This window comes from Penicillium riverlandense, assembly GCF_028828495.1.
Source record: "Penicillium riverlandense strain IBT 135883 chromosome Unknown utg000003l_segment0_segment0, whole genome shotgun sequence".
Taxonomy (NCBI): Eukaryota; Fungi; Ascomycota; class Eurotiomycetes; order Eurotiales; family Aspergillaceae; genus Penicillium; species Penicillium riverlandense.
The window spans coordinates 4,060,356-4,082,603 of NW_026643196.1; the positions used below are offsets into that span (position 1 = coordinate 4,060,356).

The window sequence follows — 22,248 nt, forward strand, 5'->3', positions numbered from 1 at the left end:
GATGGTGGACTCGGGCGGCCCCAAACCAACGGTGGGATATGATAGCCGCCTGAAATGAGTAGTGATCTCGGGCAGCGATCCTTCACTTCTCCGGGGCATCTGGGAGTCGCTCAATGAGATATTTTCCTCGTGCAACACTCATGATTGGAGCACCAGGAATTTTCCTGTTGGAGTCGTCAGACAATAAATATTTTGGGAGATGCGGGGTTGACCTACCGGATCCGTCTCTTGAGATCACGATCATTCGTCGCCACAATATACACGCGGTGTTTGATGACTCGGTCAACAAGACAATCATCCGCATATGTCCCTTTGTGGTCACACTTAACCCTCTCGAAGCGTGGATCTTTGGCAACACGCAAAGCCAATCGGTATTTCGGACCAAGTTTTTCCAATTCGGCGAGCACGCAATCAGTGACAATCGGAATGCACTTGGCATACAGGCAGTCCATCATGGTCGGGATAACTTCCAGTTTGTGTTGGATGGTGTGAGAGATGAAGTTGGTATCGACGAGGACCGAGTACGGGGGGGCGAGAGCCGTGTTGAACTGGAAGAAAAGGGATGACGGGGCTTGAGGACTGCGATGGTGTGAGCTAACAGCAGCAACAGCAAGGATCGAAACACCTACGCTTCTCTGACCAGATCATCCTTCTCAGATTTGCCTTTCTTGTCCGTTTTTTGGTTTTCCTTTCTGGAGGGTCCGAGTCAGTCAGGCAGTCTCAAAAGGAGGAAAAGGGCCGGCGAAGAAAAGACGCACAGGCGATTATCACGCAACGTGATGGCTCTCTTAACTTGAGCATACTTGCGGGACTTCTTTTGAAGGCCCATGATGGGTAGGTTGGGTGTGTAAGTGTTGCTTGGGATTGTGAAGGGATGATGAACAAATCAATGGGGAAAGGTTTTTTTTACGGCCGGCAGATCCACACCGCCTTTTCCGGGTTGGCAGCCCTAAATGGATTGGGAAGTATACAGTTACAGACGACGTATTATTGGACCCCTTGCTCTCAGTCCTCCGGGTATTCATCGCGCACATTGCTCACAAAGGTCCTGGAATCTTCGTCCCATCGCTTGAAGTGCTTCCCGGCAATGGCCATCAGGCTCTCCGGCAGTTCGCTGACATGCGGCTGGATGAGTTCGATATTCTCCTCCGCCACATAGCGAACACTCCGATCCTCCACACTACAGAAGAGTGTCAGTTCCGCCATCCCACAGAGGGGGGTCAACAATCTTACAGCACGTGGTAGAAACTCTGGTGCCGACCAGCCTGGAGGCGATCAATGCCCATTCTTCTCATCCACTGCTCTCCAGCGCCGCATTCCGAATCCCAACCAGTGATGATGGCTCGATATCTGTACCGACGATGCCGGAACACCTGGCCCACCCGGTACCGGATATGTTTGTTCCCTGCGCTGCGTTTTCGAACCTGCTTGGGAATCTCATCCACTGCTCGCATAACGTGAAGACTCTCCAATATGTGTTCATGTTCAAAGAGGCCGTCAAAGAGAGGCACGATGTACTGCTCCACCAAGAAAATATCAGAGGGAAAATCAGTGGCAAACATTTCCATAAGCAACGGCAATTGGTGCCGGAGGTCCATCCGCCGAGCATCGCCCGAGAGGAGCATGATTGACCACAGCGCAGCATATTTGGCACTGACCATGTCTACGGGAGTGGTGTTAGAGCTGGAATGAGGCATGGAATAGACCGAGTTCAAGATGTTTTTGCCGCAGCGCAGAATTATGTCCGAGGCCGGGGAATCCCCCAAAAGGGCGGGCTGATGCGTGCTGGGTGCCCCAAGGAAGGTCAGTTGGTTTCGTAGCTCTGAAACGGGGGTCTCTCGGGCACCCCGAAACGGGTCCAGATACATCGCGTCTTCTTCCTCCGTCTCCGCCAGAGTGCGGCCATTCATATCACACCCCGGCTGTGGACGAATGATGACATGCACATGGAACGGAAACCCGCAAGGCCGGGCATCCAGGTGAAGCCCCCGGGCCACGTAGCAGTATATCGCCGCTGAGATCAGTGGAAGTGAGTTGTGTCCCGGGCTTTTCAAGGCTAATCCAAGGAAGTTATGCTCCAAAGAATAATACTCTCGCCCTGGCTCAATGCCCGTGAACTCATTCGACCGCAGCCACGATGCAATGGCCAGTGCCTGGTCACGGGGGCTTAGGAGACTGAAATCTGGATGGGAGGAGACGAATCGCTCCATAATCTCATCCAGTGAGCACTTGATCTGGGCCGGTGTGAGATTGAGTCCACGAAGCATTGGGGGAGCACTCACCTCGTCCAGGTCGCCACACCCAGTCTCCGGCACAAATAGATCAAAACAGCCCAACGCTCGATCGAGCGACACCGGCTCCCCGCGCCGGAGTTTGGCCCATTCTGGCACAGCAATACTCCGGTGGAGGAAGGTCAATAGCGCTCGAGCATAGTACCTTGTGTGAAGCGCCGGTCAACACCGAGGAAACAGGTATCATATCAGTTGTATTGCAGAGAGAGCCCACCTTCTCGCCAGATGATCCTCTCCCGTTTCCACTCGGCTCTCTCGCCACAGGGTATCTTTGGCATCGTAGCCATAGTCAATGACGGCCCGAAACTTGTCAATTCGCCCTGTCTGAGAGGCCAGAGTACTGTCGAGGAGCCGGGTGACCGAACGGTCGACTCGGTATCTTGACACGAAGAGCGTCTTCCAGTCTACTGACGATACAGGGCTGGCGAGTTTCCGGGGCAAGTCATGCCTCCGATCCCAGAATTGATAATGAGTCTCGCAGAAGTGACGCCATAGCAAGGGCTCGTTGGTTACATGATTGAAGCGGCGGCTGCATTGGTCCAGGGCAGCGGCCGAGGCCGGAGGGGAGTGGCAGAGGATGGAATGAAGGATCTCTTCTGGGAGGTGAACGAGAGACAAAACCATGCCTTTAGAGACGAAAGGGGTAAGAGTGATGGAGGAAGAAAGAGCGAAAGACCAAGATCAATGGTGAAGTCAAGGTGCTTATGTAACGTTTCGGTTCGTTCCTGTTGCGAAGCTGAACCAAACACAACTTTTCCGCTTCTTCCCACGATGGGCCAGTATCACTCGACCGGCCAAAAGGTCTCCGACCAGGAGCCCCGGAAGGTCGACTACTACGAGCTGCTGGGAGTGACCCCCGGTGCAACGGACGACGAGTAGGTCAATCCAGTCAGTGCATACATAGACAGACACTGATCGGCTTGGCTCTGTAGGATCAAAAAGGCCTATCGAAAGAAAGCCCTCGAGCTGCATCCAGACCGGAACTATGGCAATGTCGAGGAGGCCACCAGACTGTTCGCCGAAATCCAGTCCGCATACGAGGTGCTGGCGGATCCCCAGGAGCGAGCATGGTACGACTCTCACAGCGATGCCTTCCTGGGCACCAACGGAGACGCTGGGGGCGACCAACATTCATATAATGTCCGCATCACCACCGCCGAAGATATCCTCAAGCTCTTCTCGAAATTCAGCCCGCGCATGGACTTTTCTGATTCCTCGGCGGGCTTCTTTGGCGGTCTTCGCGAGCAATTCGATCAGCTGGCGCTGGAGGAAAGGATCGCATGCCAGTGGGAAAATCAAGACGTGGTGGATTATCCCTCCTTCGGGAGCCGCGGCGATGATTTCGAGGACGTGGTGCGGCCCTTCTACGCCGCCTGGAGCTCGTTCTCCACCAGGAAGTCCTTTGCTTGGAAGGACGCATACCGCTACTCCGAGGCCCCTGATCGTCGCGTGCGGCGGTTAATGGAAAAGGAGAACAAGAGACTTCGAGAGGAGGGAATTCGTGAATTCAACGATGCCGTCCGGTCTCTAGTGGCCTTCGTCAAAAAGCGCGATCCGCGATACAAGATCAATGCACAAAACGAAGCTCAACGCCAGGAAACCCTGCGCCAGTCCGTGGCTGCCCAAGCAGCCAAGTCCCGCGCGGCCAACCAGGCCAAGATGCGCGATCATATCTTGCCGGAATGGGCTCGGACGGAGGAGGAGCCCGAGGAAGAGGAAGAAGAAGGCTCCGAGGGCGAAGTCGAAAGCTTTGAGTGTGTGGCATGTCACAAGCAATTCAAAAGTCAGAAGCAGTTTGAGGCACATGAACGGAGCAAGAAGCATCTAAAGGCCGTGAAGCAGCTCTGCCGCGAGATGAGAGCGCAGGATCGAGAACTGGACTTGAACGACGTCGTCTCTCCATCCCAGCCCGCAGTGGCCAGTGAGATCGATGAGCACACTATTGCAGTCGATGCCAGTGTGAACGAGTCTCGGGAAATTGCGCCTGTGGATTCCGATGAGCAGCTGGATGCAGCGCCTGGTTTGGATGAAGACGAGGACGAGAATGATGAGGCCTCTAAGCCACCACATCCACCCCTGGATCAGGGTTCATCCAGTGATGATGCCGATTATGCATCTCGGGAAGCTGTCGAGAGAAGGCTTCACTCCGACGCGTCCGAGGCCGAAGACTCGGTGACCACCTTGTCTCGACAACTGTCCTCGTCTGGGCTGGGTGACCAGGAGCCTCCGGTCAAGGTAGGCAAAGCCAAGCAGAAGCGAGCCAAGAAAGCGGCGCAAAAGGCCACCGAGTCAGCCGGATTGGTATGCACAGGTTGCAATGAAGCCTTCTCCTCAAAAACGAAACTGTTCGCACACATCAAGGAATTCCCCGACCACGCACGGCTACAGAAAGCTACGGGTGGGAAGGGAAAGAAAAGACGGTAATGGACAGCCTGGGCCTCCTGGCCCCCTAAAATAAAAATTCGTCCGCTCTATTATGTATGCATACATGTCTATCGGTTCATCCATGCCGTCTTCTCCAGCGGGCTCAGCCAAGCCCGGCTCGGGTGTTCTTCACCACATGCGCCACCGGCAACAAGATGCCTTTGTTGTTGGTGGCCCCAAGCGCGGTGCCAGTGCTCCATCCCATTTTCTCCAACATGGCCCGGCCACGGTTCTCTGCTCCAATCTCGGGAGCCGAGCCACCGACGACATCTCCATCCACGTAGGAAACGCCAGGACCACCCGAAGCCCCTCCTCGTTTGGTCTTGGATGGTTTTGATGAATCCTGGCCCCAGGATTTGAACAACCGACGGTTGAGCCTCCGCCCGGACAGGAGTTCGTCGACTTTGGAGATGGTCTTGCGGGTGTATCCGGGGGTGCGGGAAGTTTTGACGAGGATCGGAAATCGGGTCTGTCCGTTGCCCTTGGACTGGGACTTGAGACTTACAACATTCGCCAGCTCGTGCACCATTTTTCGACGCTGCTTGTTCATGGGGGGCAGGGAGAGACTGGGCGGATATCAGCGAGTGCGAGCGACGGGTTATGGCATTATGTGGGACATACCTGCTCTTCGGCGACAGGAGGAACGCCCGCATTTCCGTGATCAAGTCTTCCATGTTCATATCCTTTGGGTACTTGACCTTCAAATCTGCACTTTTGGTGCTTCTCCCCAACAACCCTTCGGCTCGTAGTTGTTCGCGCTCCTTCTTCTTGATCTTCTTCGTTCGCCGATCGTTCTCCCATGCCTGCTCCAGCTCGAACTCTAGCTCGCTGTCGGAAATGTCCAGGTCGAAACGCGGCTGCTTGCCCTTGCTCTTTTTCCGTAGGCTGGGCCGGTTAAAGTCCATGATATCAAGTCCATAGTAGGGGTCGGATTCGAGCGCATCGGCGAAGGCTGTTGCCGATACGAACCCATGTTTCTTTCTCTGTGCTCTGGTGTACCGGTCCAGTTGCTCCTGTAGCAGGTCAATGTCCACGGTATCCATGTCGTCGTCCTCGTCCAGGTCAGACTCCTCCTCTGATTCGTCTGCTGTTTCCTCGTCTTCGTCCGACACAGCGGTTGAGGCAGGGTCGGGGTCGAGATGCATGTTTGCCAGTACTGGTTCCCCGATATCAGAATCACTCATCATTCTCTCCGTCCAGATGGCTTCCCTGGGCTTACCATCGATAGAATTTTGAACATGAACCTCGCTTTCATTTTCGGCTTGGATACTGGGGTGTCCAGATGATTCCACTGGGACCTGTATTGACAGATCTTGTTGCGGTGTGGCTTTGTCGATGGTAATACCCCCTTGGGTTTCGTGAAGAGCGGAGTGTGTGTCCTCGTCACAGTAATCACTGTCCATGTTGGCGATGTAGTCGGCGATCATGTCATCCTCCTGCTGCGAATACAGTGTCCATAGTTGTTTTGGGTTGGACTCGGCATGGCTCGTGGGTTGGGTACCAGGCATCTGGTCTGCTTGCGCAGTTTCCGTCGGCGGCGTGACCGATGTCAGGGGTCGATCAGCGGAGGCGTCGAGGAACTCTCGCAGCTCGTCTCCAGTAGTCTCGACCCGTACCGGTCGATTGGAGACATATGGCAGGGACCGGGGGCTCTTCCTACGTCCGGAGAACACAACCTCATCCTCGCTCGACGTGTCCAAGTCTGACCGGTCCAGCAGTGGTTCTGGGTCGGGGAACTCTGCATCCTCGATCTTTTGGCCTGTTCGGTCGATGAAAAATATGGGCATGGGGTCATCTTTCGTCGGTCCGGGCTCGCCCTCCGTCTCTCTGCGCTCCGTTTCCGATTCCGCCTGCTTCTCTGCCTGGTCCGTCTGTGCTGCCTGGTGGGAGTCCTTCAACTCGTCGCTTGGCTCGAGATCTCCAGCGCTCACGAATTGGACGGCCTTGTGGCGCAGGCTGGTAGTCCACCATCGATGATGTGTTTCAGTGTTTCGAGCCTCTTGCTGCATCGTCAACTGCGGCGGTAGGGGTCCTTTTGGTTTTTGGGTTGTCAGCAGGCCAGTCTAGGAGAACGAGTGTCAGTGATCGATACCAGGATCCGGCCTGGGCACCCTTTTGGCGCGAGCCTTTGTCTTCCCATGGCGGGCCATGTTTTGCGCAGAGGGAAAGATTCGCCCCTCGGGCAGATCAGAGGTGGGTGTGGGTCACGGGCGGTGGAGAGAAGCAGTACTTGGGCTGGAACGTCGGACGGGGGGTGTATAGAGCAACAGATGGTGTACAGAAAAGAAAATCTAGGGGTGGATGAGGGGATTGTTGTGGGGTGTAGATGATGACACTCAAATATTATATGTTAAAGAAAGAAAAAAAAAAGGGACAAGTGTGTGTATACATCCTAGACACAGAGTCGTGTCAGGTGTACGCGGTGCGGAGATATATAATCACCACTGGCTAGGCTAGCACATCACCTTCTCCCATCACCCACCCCCAACTAACTCTTCACACTTTTCACACCCCTCCTCCAACAACCATAGCCATGACTGGGGTCGACCTGGAGAAATGCAAGCGCATCGTACAGTACTTCTGGGACCCAGAGCCCAAGAATGACGCAACCCCCGATGCTCCGATCTGGTGCCTGGGCAGAGAATACGCTCCGTCGCAACATACCGCAGACGAGCCAATACAAGCACCAGCAGGGCCAGTCCGAGAGACTGACAGCCACAAAGAGTCCCCTAACCACCAGACACTAGACACCAGCAACAGCTCTTCCGGACACCCGCCTGAATCTATATCTCCAAATGATCCCCCCACAACGACCTGGCCGGACGCCTTTCTGGCAGATTTTGAATCACGGCTCTGGATTACATATCGCTCTAACTTCACACCCATCCCCAAGTCCAACTCACAAGAAGCAGCGTCCTCGATGACGCTGAGCGTGCGCCTGCGGAGCCAACTCATGGACTCGCAAGGGTTTACATCAGACACAGGGTGGGGTTGCATGATCCGGTCTGGCCAAAGCCTTCTGGCCAACACGCTCGCCATCTTGTCGCTAGGGCGAGGTGAGCCACCATCCTCCTAACCCGGAACCAAGCGGAGCTAATGCAGACCATAGATTGGCGGAGAGGTGAGCAGGTTGCCCAAGAATCGAAGCTGATCTCGATGTTCACCGACCACCCCGATTCTCTGTTCTCAATACACCAGTTTGTCCAATGTGGCGCGCGGTCGTGTGGTAAATATCCAGGGGAATGGTTTGGACCATCCGCCACGGCCCGGTGTATCCAGTGCGTGCAAGACAACAAGAGGCAGAATCCCATCCACCGCTGACAGGCGTGATAGAATACTCTCCGGTGAATGCACAGACCCCAAGCTGAGAGTCTATGTAACGAATGATACGTCCGACGTCTACGAAGACAAATTCACCCAAGTGGCCTGTGACGGAGCGGGGCACATTCAACCCACACTAATCCTCTTAGGACTTCGACTGGGCATTGATCATGTTACGCCCGTCTATCGGGATGGACTGCGAGCGACGCTACAGTATCCGCAATCGGTTGGCATCGCAGGGTACGTTGCCACATCCGATGAAACGAACAAGTACTGACCCGGGAGCATAGAGGCCGCCCATCAGCATCTCATTACTTCGTCGGAGTTCAAGATGGCCACTTGTTTTACCTTGATCCTCATCTCACGCGCCCCGCGCTGCCGCCTCGAGACGCGGACGAACCATACACGCAAGAGGAACTGGACAGCTATCACACGAGCCGGCTGCGCCGAATCCACATCAAAGACATGGACCCGAGCATGCTGATCGGGTTTCTGATCAAAGACGAGGCCGATTGGACGGACTGGAAGAGACGGGTTGGCTCCACGCCGGGACAGCCGATTGTACACATCCTGCCCGGGGAAAAGCCACCGACGCAAGGCCAGGAGCGGAGGGAGGCGTTGGATGAAGTGGAAGTGTTGGATGACTCGGATGCCATGGAAGACTAGAGGGACAGATCTACGAGGAAGAGAGAATCAATGCAATGCAATCAAGCATGTGGAATTTCGTGTTCTAGTTGGGAGGTAGCAACCCAGCCCAGACCCGAGTTATGTTACACCGCATTCAAGGTAACCATGAAAGAAACATTTCGCCCATTGGGGAAAAGAAAACTGAAACCGTCCCATGACACATTAGAAAGTCCGCAAAACACCCAGGTACCCGACCGCCTGTAAAGCCCATAGATCAGGAGGCAGCAAAAACAAACAATCCCGCAAAACGAATGGATATCAACCGCTTATTTGGCCGAAGACGAGTACTTGGTGACAGCCTTGGTGCCTTCCGACACGGCGTGCTTGGCCAGCTCACCGGGCAGAATCAGCCGCACCGAGGTCTGGATCTCCCGGGAGGAGATGGTGGACTTCTTGTTGTAGGCAGCGAGCTTGGAGGCCTCGGTCGCAACACGCTCGAAGATGTCTGGGGGACACGCGTCAGAACAGAAGGAAGCAGACGCGTTCAGAAGGGAAACATACCGTTGACGAACGAGTTCAGGATGGACATGGCGCGAGTGGAGATACCAGTGTCGGGGTGGACCTGCTTGAGGACTGGATTGTTGTTGTGTCAGCCAGGAGCGCGTCATCATAACAGAGGCGGGAAAAACGCGTCGAAACTCACCCTTGTAGATGTAGCTGGAGTAGGTCTCCTTGCGGGTCTTGCCACGCTTCTTCTTCTCGCCGGAGGCAGCGGTGGCCGTCTTCTTGCCGGCCTCCTTCTTCTCAGCGGGAGCCTTGCCGCCAACCGGGGCCTTGCCACCGGTGCTGGGCTTCTTCTCAGCGGCCTTGGGGGGCATTTTGACAGAGATGGATGGGTGGATTGAAAAGTGGGAGAGTTGGGGTTGGAGTGGGAAGGAAGTGATGGATGAAGATGGATGGAGCGTGGGAGTGGACAGAGATGGGAAGGGAAGAAAACGCGGTAACGAGGGAGGCGCGGGTCTTTATACGGAGGGGTCAGTGATCTGGGAAGACCACAAAGGAGGCCGAATTTCAATACGGTCAGGCATGCGTATGATCTGTATGATTGGGTGGGGGGACGCGGGTTGGAGGCCCAGATCACGCGTTTGATACGGTTCCGGTATGTTTGGGCCCGTGATCCGGGCTGTGATTGGCCCAGGCGATAAGCGAGACCGTGATCTGTTGGCTCCGCGACTCAGGCCAGCGTCACCAGTCCCCTCGGCCTTATAAGTGCTGGTCACGTCCAACTGCCGCCTGTTTTGCCCTCGTTCCCTCATCCATCTCTCTTCGCCCAACTTCCCATCCATCAACAACCACCTTTCTTTCTCAAAACCCCAACCACCCAACCCACCCATCAAAATGACTGGAGGCAAATCCGGCGGCAAGGCCAGCGGCAGCAAGAACGCTCAGTCGTAAGTGCGCTCTGTTTTGGTTTTGTTTTGGGTCTCCTCAATTCTGACATCAATGACTTGACAGCCGTTCGTCCAAGGCTGGTCTGGCGTTCCCCGTCGGCCGTGTTCACCGTCTGCTCCGCAAGGGCAACTACGCTCAGCGTGTCGGTGCCGGTGCTCCCGTCTACCTCGCGGCCGTCCTCGAGTACCTGGCTGCTGAGATTCTCGAGTTGGCCGGCAACGCTGCCCGTGACAACAAGAAGACTCGTATCATCCCCCGTCACCTCCAGCTCGCCATCCGTAACGATGAGGAGCTGAACAAGCTCCTGGGTCACGTCACCATTGCCCAGGGTGGTGTTCTGCCCAACATCCACCAGAGTATGTTGCCGTCCCATTCCAACAGTCCGACTGCTTTTTTTGTCTAACTGGTTTCTTTCAGACCTTCTCCCCAAGAAGACCCCCAAGGCCGGCAAGGGCAGCCAGGAGCTGTAAACGGGTCTCTTTTTCACGGGTTGTTTGTTTTCTTTTCCGGCGTGGATTCGGTTCATTGACACGATAATGGGGTTTTATGGGATGGGCACGTTATGGCTCTGCGTTTTCTTTTTCATCAATTTCCTGGTTGTACATTATGTCTACGGACATGGAATGATACCGACGAACTGCTAGTTCGAGGGATTTCAACTTTCGGATACTAGCCCTGGGTAATAGACCCTTCTCAATGAAGACTCTAGGTCCATCGACATAACCTGTGCTTCCTGTGACAACTGTTCTTTCTTTTCCCTCGTAAATATTGGATTTGAATCACAGTCTGCTGGGCGCGTTGATCGTGGATTTGAAAAGGAAGTAACATTCGACAGGATACGCGTCCGAATCATCATGGACGGGATAAACAACAATTCGACGCGCCGGGTAGTTAAGCATTTGCGAGTACATATACACACACACCGCCCCAAAAATCGACTCCTCCATCAGTGCGCCCCCGGGCTCTCGGCATCTAGATCCGTTAGTATGCACCTCCACCAGATGAGAAGATCAGCGTACATGGTAGAATTCGAGCCGGCAGATTCCGCTCCCATTTGTTTCCTGTAGCCAGTGTTATTGATGCGGGTCCACACAGAGGGTAATGCCAATATCAGGGACATACCACCAGGGGCGGTCGGGGCCCGATACGGATCGGGGTGCTTCCAGCTCTGCAGCAGCTTCTCGGTCTCACGCAATAGAACCTGCACATTCGTCCAGTCAGAAGGTGGTTCGTAGAAAGCATTCAATGGGGCGCTGCGCACCTGCTGCTGCCGGGGATCGCGAACGTCCTTGTTTGCCTCGAAAAGGCTCCGGATGTAGACTGCCTGCCCCCGCCACACCTGGCGGTGGACAGCCCAGTCCAGTGCCAGCTTCAGTGACCGCCGGTAGAGCGACCTATATAGTGAGAGATGTCAGGATCGGGCTAGTCCGTCGGGAAGGAAAGGACGGGCGGCGCACCTCACAGCGGTGGTGGACATGATGTGCGGGGCTGGGCGATCGGTGGGCAATATGTGGGCGAGAAGTGCAATTGACACCGAGAATGCACTCCTGAGAATGGCGGCGGCGGTGGTGGTGGTGGTGGTGGTAGATGGAGGAAATGGGAGACCAACCGACCGATACTCAGCGAGGTGGGAAAACTGCGCAGGTGGCCCCTTCCGCCCGCCGTAGCCTACCGACTCCGTCCGTCGTTGCCGGGCGAGGGAGAATCTGTAATCCTCCCAAACCCAAGGGATTTCCCGGTACTTTCGGCCCGGCCAGCTTGTTGCTTTGACTTCTACACCCTGACATAAATAGGGATCCATTGTCATCCGCTGAGTTCCTTGTTCCCTGCTTGTGCTCTCTGCTTCCTATTTTGCCTTCCACCATGGCTTCTCGATTGCCCGTGTGCCGCCTGTCCGGCCAGCGTCTAACTGTTGTGTCCCGGGCTCCCCGAGCTCCTGGCCAGCTTCGCTGCAACCTCAAAGGCTTGTCGACTTTCACTTCGCAAAGATCGGCCCTCAATGTCTCGTCCAAATCTTCCGGTTTGCTCCAGGTGTCGTCATCGGGGTAAGAAAACTTCCGCCCTGCATCTGTGTCGGGCGCAATGGCTGACGTGTGGACAACAATAGCATCAATGCCCGACTTGCTCTCGCGCCGCTGGGCGCTCACCAGGTCCGGACCTATGGTAAATCCCGTCGCGTTTCCATCCCTATCCCGAGCAATGCGTGCTAATGTTACGCGCACCAGCCGACTCCATCGTCAAGGTCCCCCAGATGGCCGAGTCGATCACAGAGGGTACTCTGAAGCAGTTCTCAAAACGTACGACTCCTCCGCTCTCTGATTGCCTACCTATGCTAATTCCATCCAGAAATTGGTGATTTCGTGGAACGCGATGAGGAAATCGCCACCATTGAGACTGACAAGGTATGTCCTGTTTACATCCACAATCCCACTCACACCGTCCTCTAACACTCTGTTTCTTCCTTGTCAGATTGACGTTGCGGTCAACGCCCCGGAGTCTGGTACGATCAAGGAGTTCCTCGTGAGTGAGGAAGACACCGTCACCGTCGGACAGGATATCGTCAAGTTGGAATTGGGCGGCGCTGCTCCCGAGAAGAAGGATGAGGGTGCCGAGAAGAAGGATGAGGGTGCTGAGAAGCCCGCGGAGCCTGCGGCTGAGAAACCCCAGGCGTCCAAGGAGCAGGCCAAGCCCGCGGAGCCCGAGAAATCCAAGGAGCCACAGGCCCCGAAGCCGGCCCCGTCAGAGAAGCCCAAGCCGGCCCAGTCGGAAGCTCCCAAATCGCAGGGTGCTGCCGAGTCCAAGCCCGCGTTTGGTAGCCGTGAGGAGCGCCGCGTCAAGATGAACCGGATGCGCCTGCGGATTGCCGAGCGCCTGAAGCAGTCCCAGAACACTGCGGCATCCCTCACCACGTTCAATGAGGTGGATATGTCGTCTCTGATGGAGTTCCGTAAGCTCTACAAGGATGACGTGCTCAAGAAGACCGGAGTGAAGCTGGGTTTCATGAGCGCGTTCTCCCGCGCTTGTGTCTTGGCCATGAGGGATGTTCCTGCGGTCAACGCCTCGATTGAGGGCCCCAACGGCGGTGACACCATTGTCTACCGGGATTATGTCGACATTAGCGTTGCTGTCGCTACCGAGAAGGGCCTGGTGACGCCTGTCGTGCGCAACACGGAGACCATGGACCTGGTTGGTATTGAGAAAGCGATCGCCGACCTGGGCAAGAAGGTAGGCCACTCCTCGCCTCTTCGATGAGGCCTCGTTTCCTAACAAGAGTGTGTATAGGCTCGCGACAACAAGTTGACCATTGAGGATATGGCCGGTGGCACGTTCACTATCAGCAACGTGAGTGGATTATTCGGAACCCTTGTATGCCATATATATTCTAACTGAACTAGGGTGGTGTCTTTGGCTCCCTGATGGGCACTCCCATCATCAACCTGCCCCAGACTGGTGAGTTCCATTCCCATCCTCCATAGACTTGATCTCTTAACTAACGCTCCTGGCAGCCGTTCTGGGTCTCCACGCCATCAAGGATAAGCCGGTGGTCGTGAATGGAAAGATCGAGATCCGCCCGATGATGTACCTGGCCCTCACATACGATCACCGTCTCCTAGACGGCCGTGAGGCTGTGACTTTCTTGGTCAAGATCAAGGAATACATCGAGGACCCGCGACGCATGCTGCTTGGGTAGACGTGAGTCGTGACCCCGTTGATTTGTATTCGTGTCTCTGCGCAATCATTTGCGCATCATGTAAATTATCCGATTTCACAATATAAATGCCTGTTCGTGGGCAGTTGCATTGGCTGGAGCTTTTTTGTCTGGCTGTCCCTTGCCCGAGTTCTTTGTAGATGATCCATCCTGTCTTGTGGCCTCGGGTGCTCTGCAGCGCGGCCGGGCCTATGGCAGCGCAAGTGTTGCGCGTGCTGCGGAGCAGGCGCAGCACTCAGAGGCAGTCAAGGGGTGCAGCATCCGTCAGAAACTGGCTCATTTCGTTGTCCATCCTTCTCGTCTGGCCGACTTGGACCCGTTGCGGGAGTAATCGCACCTGCAGTTGCCATTTTCACTCGCATTGGGCCCCTGGGCTGGACTGCTCCGCTGGAACCGACTGTATGCTTTGGAGTTGGGGGCGAAATGGTCGCGGCGATGAGACGCGGCACGGGCAAGCAGGCCATCTTACAAGGATCCTGCGACTCGGAGTAATGACACAGTGAGCAGTGGGCTTAAGTCTATCGCATTCCCACGCGCCCTTTCAGTTCTTGGGTTTCCGCTCGGCTCAGATTCCCCAACTTCCCCCTCTCGAGCTGGATGAGAATTGGCGCGTCCAGGGTAGCCATGAGATCGGAGAGGAACTCCAGGACAACGGCGTCGAGTTCGGTAAGAGTAATCCGCGTACCAGCATATTTGGTGTATTTTCTCTTCCACTGGGAGTCGATGGTGGGCTCCCCAGAGGCCCAGTTCTTAAACGTCAGAAGCGCGGGTGTGTGACCTTCGTCCAGCTTAGCTTGGCTGATCAACCGGGAGCCCATGTCGAACCAGCGTGATTGTGAGACTTTGTGTGATGCCGCGAAGCAGAGATTCATGAATTCGGTCCCGATTCGGGCCAGTGAAGGGGGAGGTCTCCGTGCGAGCCGCGCTGAGCTGCCGCGATGTAGCGGCGATGTAGGTCTGCGACGGAGAAGAGTCGTAATTTGATGGCCAGGTCTGGGTCTGGTTGAGTCAGGGTGGTCGACTCCAAGGCTGGCAGTGAATCAGTCAGCATGGACTGGGATAGGATTTGTTTTCTTCCGTCACTCCATACCTCGCACCGAGTCCACCAGCCAGTTCACGTCCTGTTCCGGTCGGTGGGGTTGCGAGAGCAGGGCGTCGATGGCGATGCAGACCATATAGTCGAGCATCATACAGTCCACATCGGCTCGGGTCTTCGAGTCGGCCTCCATGGTATGTGGTGGGAGGTGAGAGATGAGAGGTCAGAGTGTGGGACGTGAAGGATCAACAAGGAGTAATATATATCTTGGAGATCTACTCCAACGATTCCACCACCAACACTCCCATCCACCCCGCTGGCGACCATCTACGCCTTCACGACATCGCTAGAAAACATAACAGATCATAGACATAATAAACCACATACTCGATAAAGCACCAAGTCACGTGCTACACATGAAGCAGACATGGCGTCATGCATTGCTCTCACCCTTCCACCTCCTCTTCATCCCCCATGCGGAAAGCACTACACAGGATTACCCCGTCACTTCCGTGGAATCGAGCCTCACGAAGAGTCAGCAACATGGCGTGGTACTGCTCCGGGTCTACCAACACCGAGATGGTTGAGAACCTGTTCAAGGGCGGCTTGATCAAGAACGAGCGAGTGAAGGAGGCCATGATTGGCGTGAGCATCAACTGACGACTGTATCCACTAGCGTCTCTAACCCCAGGGCTCCAAAGGTCGACCGCGCACACTACGCTCCCTCGCACCCCTACTCGGACTCGCCGCAGCCCATCGGCCACGGCGCGACCATTTCCGCGCCGCACATGCACGGACACGCCTGTGAGTATCTTGTAGACTACCTGAAGCCCGGTGCGCGCGTCCTGGACATTGGGTCCGGTTCCGGATACCTGACCCATGTATTCGCCAACCTGGTTCTGGGTGCCTCTGGGCGGGGCGAGGGGCAGGTCGTGGGGATCGACCACATCCCCGAGCTGGTGGAGATGTCGCGCAAGAACATGAACAAGTCAGATCAAGGCCGCCATCTGCAGGAATCAGGCAAGGTGCAGTTCATCACTGCGGACGGCCGTCTCGGCTGGAAGGAGGGAGCGCCCTACGACGCCATTCATGTTGGCGCGGCGGCCGAGAAGCTCCATCCCGTGCTGATCGAGCAGCTCCGGGCGCCAGGCAGGCTGTTTATCCCCGTCGGGTCAGAGAATGATGGTGGGCTGAGCACCCTGGGTCTCGGCGCCGGCCAGTACATCTGGGTCGTTGATAAGAAGGAGGACGGGACGGTGCACAAGGAGAAGGTCTTCCAGGTTAGGTATGTGCCGCTGACGGACCCGCCGCGGAGATGATCTCGAGTCAAGCACGCTTGTTATGAGAGGCTACGAAGTAATGGAGCACGAAGAAAATGGATGATGATTCAATGGTGAATTAGCTAGCGTCTTCAAAAGAGAATGAAACGACCCCAAGCAAAATGATATCAAGTTCCGAACCAGGGAAAACGCTCTCAAACACCTCGATATGTTCTACAAGAAGATGTATGTAAAAGGAACCTGTTGCCAATGAGACGACAAGACCAGACAAGACACGATCAGCGGAAGGGGAAACCACCACCACCGGGGAAACCGCCACCAGAGAACTTGAACTGCGGACCACCCTGTTGGAAGAAGAATTGCTGTCCGCCACCGGGCCCAAAGGGACTGCCTTGGAATGGATTGCCGCGTTGGGCCTCAGGGTCGTTCGGGTCGTCGCCGTTGTCGAACCGCGTGCGCAGCTCCGGATCGCTCAGGACTTCGTAAGCCTCATTGATGGACGCCATCTTCTTCTCCGCCTCCTCCTTGGTGATCCCCTGCGACCGGGCCTTGTCGGGATGGTGTTGCTTCGTCAGCTGGCGATAGGCCTTTTTGATCGTTCGCTCGTCGGCATCCCGGCTCACGCCCAAGACCTTGTAGTAGTCCTTTTGTTTCGAGCGCTTCAGCAACGTGTGAGCTTTTTGTAATAGACTCTGAACCTCTTGGGAGTGGCCATGATGTTCCTTGGCCGTGTTCAGGGTGCGAATGGCGTCCTCGAATCGGTCTTCATTGAGTTCGGTCTGGGCCTGGAACAAGAGGCCATGAAGAGAGTGGGGGACGAGTTGCAGCGATTCTGCGCAGTAAGGGCCAGCCTTTTTAGTCAAGCGCATCTGATCATCCATCAGAGTTAGTAAAATAGACCAGCGGGACAGGAAGGGGGAATCCACCAACCTCGCGATAAGCTTCACACGTCTTCTCCACGAGGAAGATGTACAGATTATTGGACGCAGCCGGGTGAATATGACCAGCTTCTTTCCTCTCCGCGACATCGGCCTTGACGTCCGCGATCAGGCCACTATCTTCACCGGATCCCACCATGATATTGACCGCGTTGTTGAACTTGCGTGCTCCCAGGTAGTCGTGTAGTTTCCCTAAGCTCTTCGCAAGTTTCCGTTCTCTCTTGTACAGGAGACTGCAAGCTTTTGAGTCTGGGTCTGAGTGAAGACACCTGCGGATTTGTGCGAGACCACGCTCACTGTCGCCCAATGAGTAGAACAGCATGGACGACATCTGTAGATGTGGCTCCACCGAGCCAGGAGATATTTGCAGGACATGAGCGAGATCGCTAACCCCTTCTTCCACATCGCCTCTCTCAAAGCGACAGTGTGCCCGTGTCTGTCGTAGGGCCAGGGCTGTGTTGGCCTTCATAATGGCCTCATTAGCCTGTGTGACACAGGTCTCCCAGTCACCCTTTTTCTCAGCGTCGAAAGCCAAGCCCGCCGCCTTCTGCGCCGCCAGTAGTTCCTGATATTCTGTCGAAGCCTTTTTCCCGGCGCGTTCGAGATCGCGCAGGGCATCCTCCCAATGCGCAGAGCGTGCCTTGAGGCGTGATCGTTGCATAAGAGCACTCTCAAAGTCCGGCTTGAGCTCCAAGACCCGATCAAAATCATCGGATGCCTGGGAGTTCTTACCAACGGACAGATAGGTTGCGCCTCGCTGGAAGATGGCAATATAGTTGGTTGGATCCCGCGAGACCGCTGCGTCGAAGTATGTCAAGGCCTCGCGAGGCGAACCATTCGCCAGATGGGCTTTTGCCGAGGATATCAGCTCGGACACCGGTGTGTCCGGTTCTATTGGCGACGACTGGAGGGCATAGCCGGCGGAGGCACAGGCCAGGAAGGCCGTGAGGGACTCGAGCGAGAAGCGCATGGCGATGAATGAAGGCAGATGGGTTGAGTACACAGATATAGGCAAAGATAATGGATTCTAAGGAGAGAAAAGCATAGTATGCACCTAGTCGAGCGAATGGCTCTGCGAGGTGGAAGGAAGACAATAATGGGTTGGACGAGGGAAGGCGGCCTTAAGATCGCCTCCAGTCTGGCCTTTACGCAGGCGTACGTAAGTTACCACTCTGCCGAACTGTGCCTGGTAATAAAACCTGAAAGACGGATACGCCATAATGAACCACCCACGTGACCCGAATAGTCTAGTCCGGGGAATTGGTTTTCTGTCGACCGATGCTGCACCAGCTAAAGCATGCTGTCAATATGCGCTCGATGTCTGCTGCGCTCCCCTAGACTCGGGCCTCGTCTGCCCCGCCAGCGGGCTGCCCTGCACACCGGTATATCTATCTCTTGATTATTAGTTAGTCACTCACTCACACCGGATAATTTACCGCTCCAGGTGATCCCGGCCTGTCTCCGGCGCTGCTCACCCGCGCTCGCTTCCTGGCAGCCGAACATGCACAGCTCTCGGATCGCCTGGGCGAGACCTTTGATGCGAAAGCCGCAAAGCGTGCCGGCGAGCTAGGTCCAGTTGCAAGTGTCCTACGAGAATGGGACACGGCGAATGAAGTGCGTTCTCTACGATGGGGAGCTCCGTTTATATAGCTGACATTCCTCAATTTCTAGTCAATTGCTGAACTCAAATCTCTACTGAACGACCCCGCCACCGACACGGAGCTGCACTCGCTGGCGATAGAAGACCTGGAGAGCAGCAAGGCCTCGTTACTCACGATCTCAGACCGATTGAAACAGTCATTGATCCCCCGACACCCATTTGCGGACCTCCCTTGCCTGCTGGAAATCCGACCAGGCGCTGGCGGCGACGAGGCAGGTCTCTTTGCTTTTGAGTTGTTACGGATGTACATGGCTCTCTGCTCTCGACGGGGCCTTCGACCGACAATCATCAAGCAAGACAGTGATAGCGGCACGGGCGAGGACCGTTTGGCGGAGGGCGTGATAGAAGTCGAGACCGAGGGAGCATATGACCTATTACGGACCGAGACGGGGGTCCACCGAGTGCAACGAGTGCCTGCCACCGAGGCCAAGGGCCGCACTCACACCAGCGCCGTCAGTGTGCTAGTCCTGCCCAGCTTTCCTGAAGACGGGAGTAGCACGGACAGTGCCTTGAATTTCGAGGACCCGAACAGTGACTACTATATCGACCCGCAAGAGGTTCGAACGGAGAAGATGAGAGCCAGCGGTGCTGGCGGACAACACGTGAACAAGACCGAATCGGCAATTCGGCTCACCCATATTCCAACCGGAACCGTAGTCTCTATGCAGGATTCACGGTCCCAGCAGGCGAATCGCAAAAAAGCCTGGCAGGTGTTGCGCGCAAAGATCGCCGAAGCTCGCCAGGAAGCCCGGGAGCAGGAAATCATGGTCCTCCGAAGAGGTGCAATGGGCGGAGTGGCCAAGATGGGTCGCGGCGACAAGATTCGGACATATAACTTTAATCAGGCTCGCTGCACCGACCATCGCAGTGGCATCACCATTCACAACCTGGACAACGTAATGGATGGGGGCGACGGCCTGGAGACTGTGATGGACAGCGTGCGCACTTGGCTGAATGACCGCGAGGTCGAGGCCATGGTGGTCGAGGAGCAGACCAAGCAGCAGCAAAAATGATTGTATAAGAATAGAAATACCATGTATTGTATATTGAACACTTTGCTGGAAAGCAAACCCATCTCAGATGTATCTCCGCTCTGGATCCACCACGTCCAGCAACTCCATACTCTTCTCGTACCTGTTGCATGCAGTTAGCCAGCGAGACAGACCCAGACGAGGACCAGAAGACGAACATAGTAAACACAATTCCTCCGCTCAGGATCAGCCGTGCCAGGCGGGGCATGGCCCCGGACCAAAAAGTCAAGATGCCCTCATCCTTGAAAATCCTTGCCGCGCAGACGAAACTGTTCTTGTAATTCTTGCTGGCCTCGAGCGATTGCATTCTGTTCAAGGGGTTCAGTATCCTTGGATTCCATCAAAGGCTTTGTCAACCAACCTTGTCTTGACCGTATCCAACGGTTGTGTCACATAGCTGTTATTCAGTAATTCCAGGTTAGTCCAATCCAGGTCAGGCCGATTCTGAAGGGCATGACATACACAGTGATGAGACCGGCGACTCCGCCAATTGCAAACGTACTCACGGTCCCCAGTTTCTCACCCGGCGCCACATAGCCCTCCGCAATTTGCTTGAGGGTCGTGTAGCTGGTGAACCTGGTCGCCGAGTTTGCAGCTTGTCGTGCCGTGGTGGGTACAAAGCCTTGGAAAAAGCCCCGGATGCCCCGTTCTTGCCAAATAATCTTGCTGCCATGCAGGAAGCCGCGCATCCGAGGCTTTGCGGACTTGCGATCATCAATCCTGAAGTATGCCATACATCGTCAGCCTTTCAATCCCATTCCACGACCAGGTAACACGGACAGCTGAGTTTTGATACTCTCGAACGGGGTGACAGCGAGCAGAGACTCGGTGAATCCCGCACCAAACCCAGCCACGACAGTCTTTGGACCCGAAATCTTGCCGTTCTCATCCTGAAGAAGCGCTTTAATGGAGTCGAATGCGACGAATCCTGGGAAAAGAGAGAGATCGATGTCAGCGCGGGATCCCACTGCTGCTCGACGGAGCCAGACAAGAAGACTTACGAATCCCTGCCTTTAAAGAATTCCCAATAATCAAAGTCGTGCATCCTGCATACCACTGCTTTCCAAACGGCGGAAACGGGAGCTTCTGGCCTTCCGCTAGTCGGCGGTTGAGCTGTGTCCGTGTTTTCGCAACTAGAAGGTCTCAATTAAGCCGGGAACAGGTCGAATAGGGCACACTACAGGGATGTGCATACACTCAGCCGGATATGTGATTGCTGCGAATAAAGGTCAGCGCACGGTAATTGTCTCCGGGGTTTTCTAGGCTCCTTACCGATCTCCACAGCCCCCGCGGTCGAGCCTGCGAGGATGGACCGCAAGCTGCTGGGCTGTCCCTTGTTTAGCAGGGATCCTTAGTCTGGAGAAAGAAATATGCGCACCTTTGATTTCTGGTCCTTGGTTGTGGTCGCCATTGTGAGGGTGAGTAGCACCGATATCGCTGGACCTCGGGAGAGTTGAAAGACGGAAGTACGTACGGGCGGTGAGAAGGGTTTATTGCGCAGCTTTCTACTGTGCTGGACTTTGGAAGCAGATCAGAGGGACTCTTTGGCATTTTCACAAGATGCTAAGCTAGCTAGCTAGGGGGCTACATCCAGTGCTCCTCTGAAATTTTTTTTAGGGGGTTTTTTGTTCCTTTTGTTCGGTTTTTGGTCCCCATCGACAAGGGATGTCGACTCTTGATCCCATCCATAATCTCAACATGGTGGACAGCCTCATTAAAAAAAAAGGTTGACCATATCTGTCAAGGTAGAGGAATAGGCGTTAATAGAGTCGAGGGTAGAGTCGATGTCGGGAGTAATAAGTGAAGCGCAGATAGAGGCAAGAGACTGCGAGCGCACCGGGAACCAGCGCATGCGCGTATCAGTCGTTGTGGGAATCGCGAGGCGAGACCATGCAGTGTGCAGCGTGGAACGCGAAAGGCACACGCTGAAAAAGAAAACATTGGGGGAATAGTAAAAAGGAAGCCAGCCGAGGAAAGTCGCATCCGATCATATATGAGCCACTGGCCCGACTCCACAGGAACGCCAAAGAATCAACCGATAGCTTCTGCAGAACGCCATCCATCCTTCACACCGTCGGGCCACAGCCGCGCGATATCGGCATATGTACACCCATGTGGGATGACGAGAAGGAGCGTGGAGCATCCACGGCGCCGAAAAATGCAACAGTCTTGCACCCAAAACCCGACGAGACCGTGGCAGTATATGAACCGACCGGAACCATGAAAAGGATGGAAAACAAAAGGAGGAGGGAATATGATACACATAGCCGACAGTGTGGCTCGTGACCAGAGAGGAGATCGCAGGGTCATAGCGAGACAGTGGACTCCATGCCCACTAACGAAGAACTCGGAGGCCAAATCAATGCAACACGACCGCTGTAAACAGCAGAGTAGAGGAACGAGAAGGAATATCAAAAGACGTCAGGACCGCAAGAACGACAACATATCAAAGCATGATCAGAACAAGAACAACCGCTGC

The 22,248-nt window shown here is 55.2% G+C and overlaps 15 protein-coding genes across 15 annotated transcripts; 6 read left to right on the top strand and 9 right to left on the bottom strand.

Moving 5' to 3' along the window:
• Positions 1 to 82: 82 nt before the first annotated feature.
• Positions 83 to 829, bottom strand: N7474_005250 (rRNA-processing FCF1 family protein; the record flags this gene model as incomplete). Its single annotated transcript, XM_057196665.1, has 4 exons — positions 83 to 164; positions 217 to 579; positions 630 to 692; positions 759 to 829. 4 exons carry the CDS (start codon positions 827 to 829, stop codon positions 83 to 85), a joined length of 579 nt encoding a protein of 192 aa, XP_057054061.1.
• Positions 830 to 1,005: 176 nt separating this feature from the next.
• N7474_005251 (uncharacterized protein) lies at positions 1,006 to 2,915 on the bottom strand (the record flags this gene model as incomplete). Its single annotated transcript, XM_057196666.1, has 3 exons — positions 1,006 to 1,180; positions 1,234 to 2,436; positions 2,506 to 2,915. The coding sequence occupies 3 exons, from the start codon at positions 2,913 to 2,915 to the stop codon at positions 1,006 to 1,008; spliced, it is 1,788 nt and encodes a 595-aa protein (XP_057054062.1).
• Positions 2,916 to 3,062: 147 nt separating this feature from the next.
• On the top strand, positions 3,063 to 4,715 carry N7474_005252 (putative C2H2 finger domain protein; the record flags this gene model as incomplete). The annotated part of the gene is made up of 2 exons (XM_057196667.1): positions 3,063 to 3,166; positions 3,224 to 4,715. 2 exons carry the CDS (start codon positions 3,063 to 3,065, stop codon positions 4,713 to 4,715), a joined length of 1,596 nt encoding a protein of 531 aa, XP_057054063.1.
• Positions 4,716 to 4,818: 103 nt separating this feature from the next.
• N7474_005253 (uncharacterized protein) lies at positions 4,819 to 6,865 on the bottom strand (the record flags this gene model as incomplete). Its single annotated transcript, XM_057196668.1, has 3 exons — positions 4,819 to 5,281; positions 5,337 to 6,747; positions 6,808 to 6,865. The coding sequence occupies 3 exons, from the start codon at positions 6,863 to 6,865 to the stop codon at positions 4,819 to 4,821; spliced, it is 1,932 nt and encodes a 643-aa protein (XP_057054064.1).
• A 383-nt stretch (positions 6,866 to 7,248) lies between these two features.
• On the top strand, positions 7,249 to 8,702 carry N7474_005254 (cysteine protease ATG4; the record flags this gene model as incomplete). Its single annotated transcript, XM_057196669.1, has 4 exons — positions 7,249 to 7,771; positions 7,825 to 7,993; positions 8,049 to 8,276; positions 8,327 to 8,702. The coding sequence occupies 4 exons, from the start codon at positions 7,249 to 7,251 to the stop codon at positions 8,700 to 8,702; spliced, it is 1,296 nt and encodes a 431-aa protein (XP_057054065.1).
• Positions 8,703 to 8,989: 287 nt separating this feature from the next.
• Positions 8,990 to 9,541, bottom strand: N7474_005255 (histone H2B family protein; the record flags this gene model as incomplete). Its single annotated transcript, XM_057196670.1, has 3 exons — positions 8,990 to 9,168; positions 9,225 to 9,296; positions 9,367 to 9,541. The coding sequence occupies 3 exons, from the start codon at positions 9,539 to 9,541 to the stop codon at positions 8,990 to 8,992; spliced, it is 426 nt and encodes a 141-aa protein (XP_057054066.1).
• Positions 9,542 to 10,061: 520 nt separating this feature from the next.
• On the top strand, positions 10,062 to 10,585 carry N7474_005256 (histone H2A; the record flags this gene model as incomplete). Its single annotated transcript, XM_057196671.1, has 3 exons — positions 10,062 to 10,114; positions 10,179 to 10,471; positions 10,533 to 10,585. The coding sequence occupies 3 exons, from the start codon at positions 10,062 to 10,064 to the stop codon at positions 10,583 to 10,585; spliced, it is 399 nt and encodes a 132-aa protein (XP_057054067.1).
• Positions 10,586 to 11,061: 476 nt separating this feature from the next.
• On the bottom strand, positions 11,062 to 11,592 carry N7474_005257 (NADH dehydrogenase [ubiquinone] 1 beta subcomplex subunit 9; the record flags this gene model as incomplete). The annotated part of the gene is made up of 4 exons (XM_057196672.1): positions 11,062 to 11,087; positions 11,135 to 11,176; positions 11,238 to 11,509; positions 11,573 to 11,592. 4 exons carry the CDS (start codon positions 11,590 to 11,592, stop codon positions 11,062 to 11,064), a joined length of 360 nt encoding a protein of 119 aa, XP_057054068.1.
• A 386-nt stretch (positions 11,593 to 11,978) lies between these two features.
• N7474_005258 (uncharacterized protein) lies at positions 11,979 to 13,806 on the top strand (the record flags this gene model as incomplete). The annotated part of the gene is made up of 8 exons (XM_057196673.1): positions 11,979 to 12,160; positions 12,223 to 12,278; positions 12,341 to 12,412; positions 12,462 to 12,517; positions 12,585 to 13,340; positions 13,398 to 13,457; positions 13,511 to 13,565; positions 13,622 to 13,806. 8 exons carry the CDS (start codon positions 11,979 to 11,981, stop codon positions 13,804 to 13,806), a joined length of 1,422 nt encoding a protein of 473 aa, XP_057054069.1.
• A 536-nt stretch (positions 13,807 to 14,342) lies between these two features.
• On the bottom strand, positions 14,343 to 14,642 carry N7474_005259 (uncharacterized protein; the record flags this gene model as incomplete). The annotated part of the gene is made up of 1 exon (XM_057196674.1): positions 14,343 to 14,642. One exon carries the CDS (start codon positions 14,640 to 14,642, stop codon positions 14,343 to 14,345), a length of 300 nt encoding a protein of 99 aa, XP_057054070.1.
• A 50-nt stretch (positions 14,643 to 14,692) lies between these two features.
• N7474_005260 (uncharacterized protein) lies at positions 14,693 to 15,053 on the bottom strand (the record flags this gene model as incomplete). Its single annotated transcript, XM_057196675.1, has 2 exons — positions 14,693 to 14,853; positions 14,915 to 15,053. 2 exons carry the CDS (start codon positions 15,051 to 15,053, stop codon positions 14,693 to 14,695), a joined length of 300 nt encoding a protein of 99 aa, XP_057054071.1.
• Positions 15,054 to 15,334: 281 nt separating this feature from the next.
• N7474_005261 (protein-L-isoaspartate O-methyltransferase) lies at positions 15,335 to 16,179 on the top strand (the record flags this gene model as incomplete). Its single annotated transcript, XM_057196676.1, has 2 exons — positions 15,335 to 15,505; positions 15,562 to 16,179. 2 exons carry the CDS (start codon positions 15,335 to 15,337, stop codon positions 16,177 to 16,179), a joined length of 789 nt encoding a protein of 262 aa, XP_057054072.1.
• Positions 16,180 to 16,418: 239 nt separating this feature from the next.
• Positions 16,419 to 18,048, bottom strand: N7474_005262 (DnaJ and TPR domain protein; the record flags this gene model as incomplete). Its single annotated transcript, XM_057196677.1, has 2 exons — positions 16,419 to 17,009; positions 17,071 to 18,048. The coding sequence occupies 2 exons, from the start codon at positions 18,046 to 18,048 to the stop codon at positions 16,419 to 16,421; spliced, it is 1,569 nt and encodes a 522-aa protein (XP_057054073.1).
• Positions 18,049 to 18,375: 327 nt separating this feature from the next.
• Positions 18,376 to 19,751, top strand: N7474_005263 (putative mitochondrial translation release factor (RF-1); the record flags this gene model as incomplete). Its single annotated transcript, XM_057196678.1, has 3 exons — positions 18,376 to 18,460; positions 18,523 to 18,692; positions 18,750 to 19,751. 3 exons carry the CDS (start codon positions 18,376 to 18,378, stop codon positions 19,749 to 19,751), a joined length of 1,257 nt encoding a protein of 418 aa, XP_057054074.1.
• Positions 19,752 to 19,814: 63 nt separating this feature from the next.
• N7474_005264 (putative mitochondrial tricarboxylate transporter (Ctp)) lies at positions 19,815 to 21,180 on the bottom strand (the record flags this gene model as incomplete). Its single annotated transcript, XM_057196679.1, has 9 exons — positions 19,815 to 19,872; positions 19,928 to 20,077; positions 20,131 to 20,166; positions 20,232 to 20,489; positions 20,550 to 20,780; positions 20,824 to 20,902; positions 20,965 to 20,985; positions 21,042 to 21,096; positions 21,148 to 21,180. The coding sequence occupies 9 exons, from the start codon at positions 21,178 to 21,180 to the stop codon at positions 19,815 to 19,817; spliced, it is 921 nt and encodes a 306-aa protein (XP_057054075.1).
• Positions 21,181 to 22,248: the final 1,068 nt, after the last annotated feature.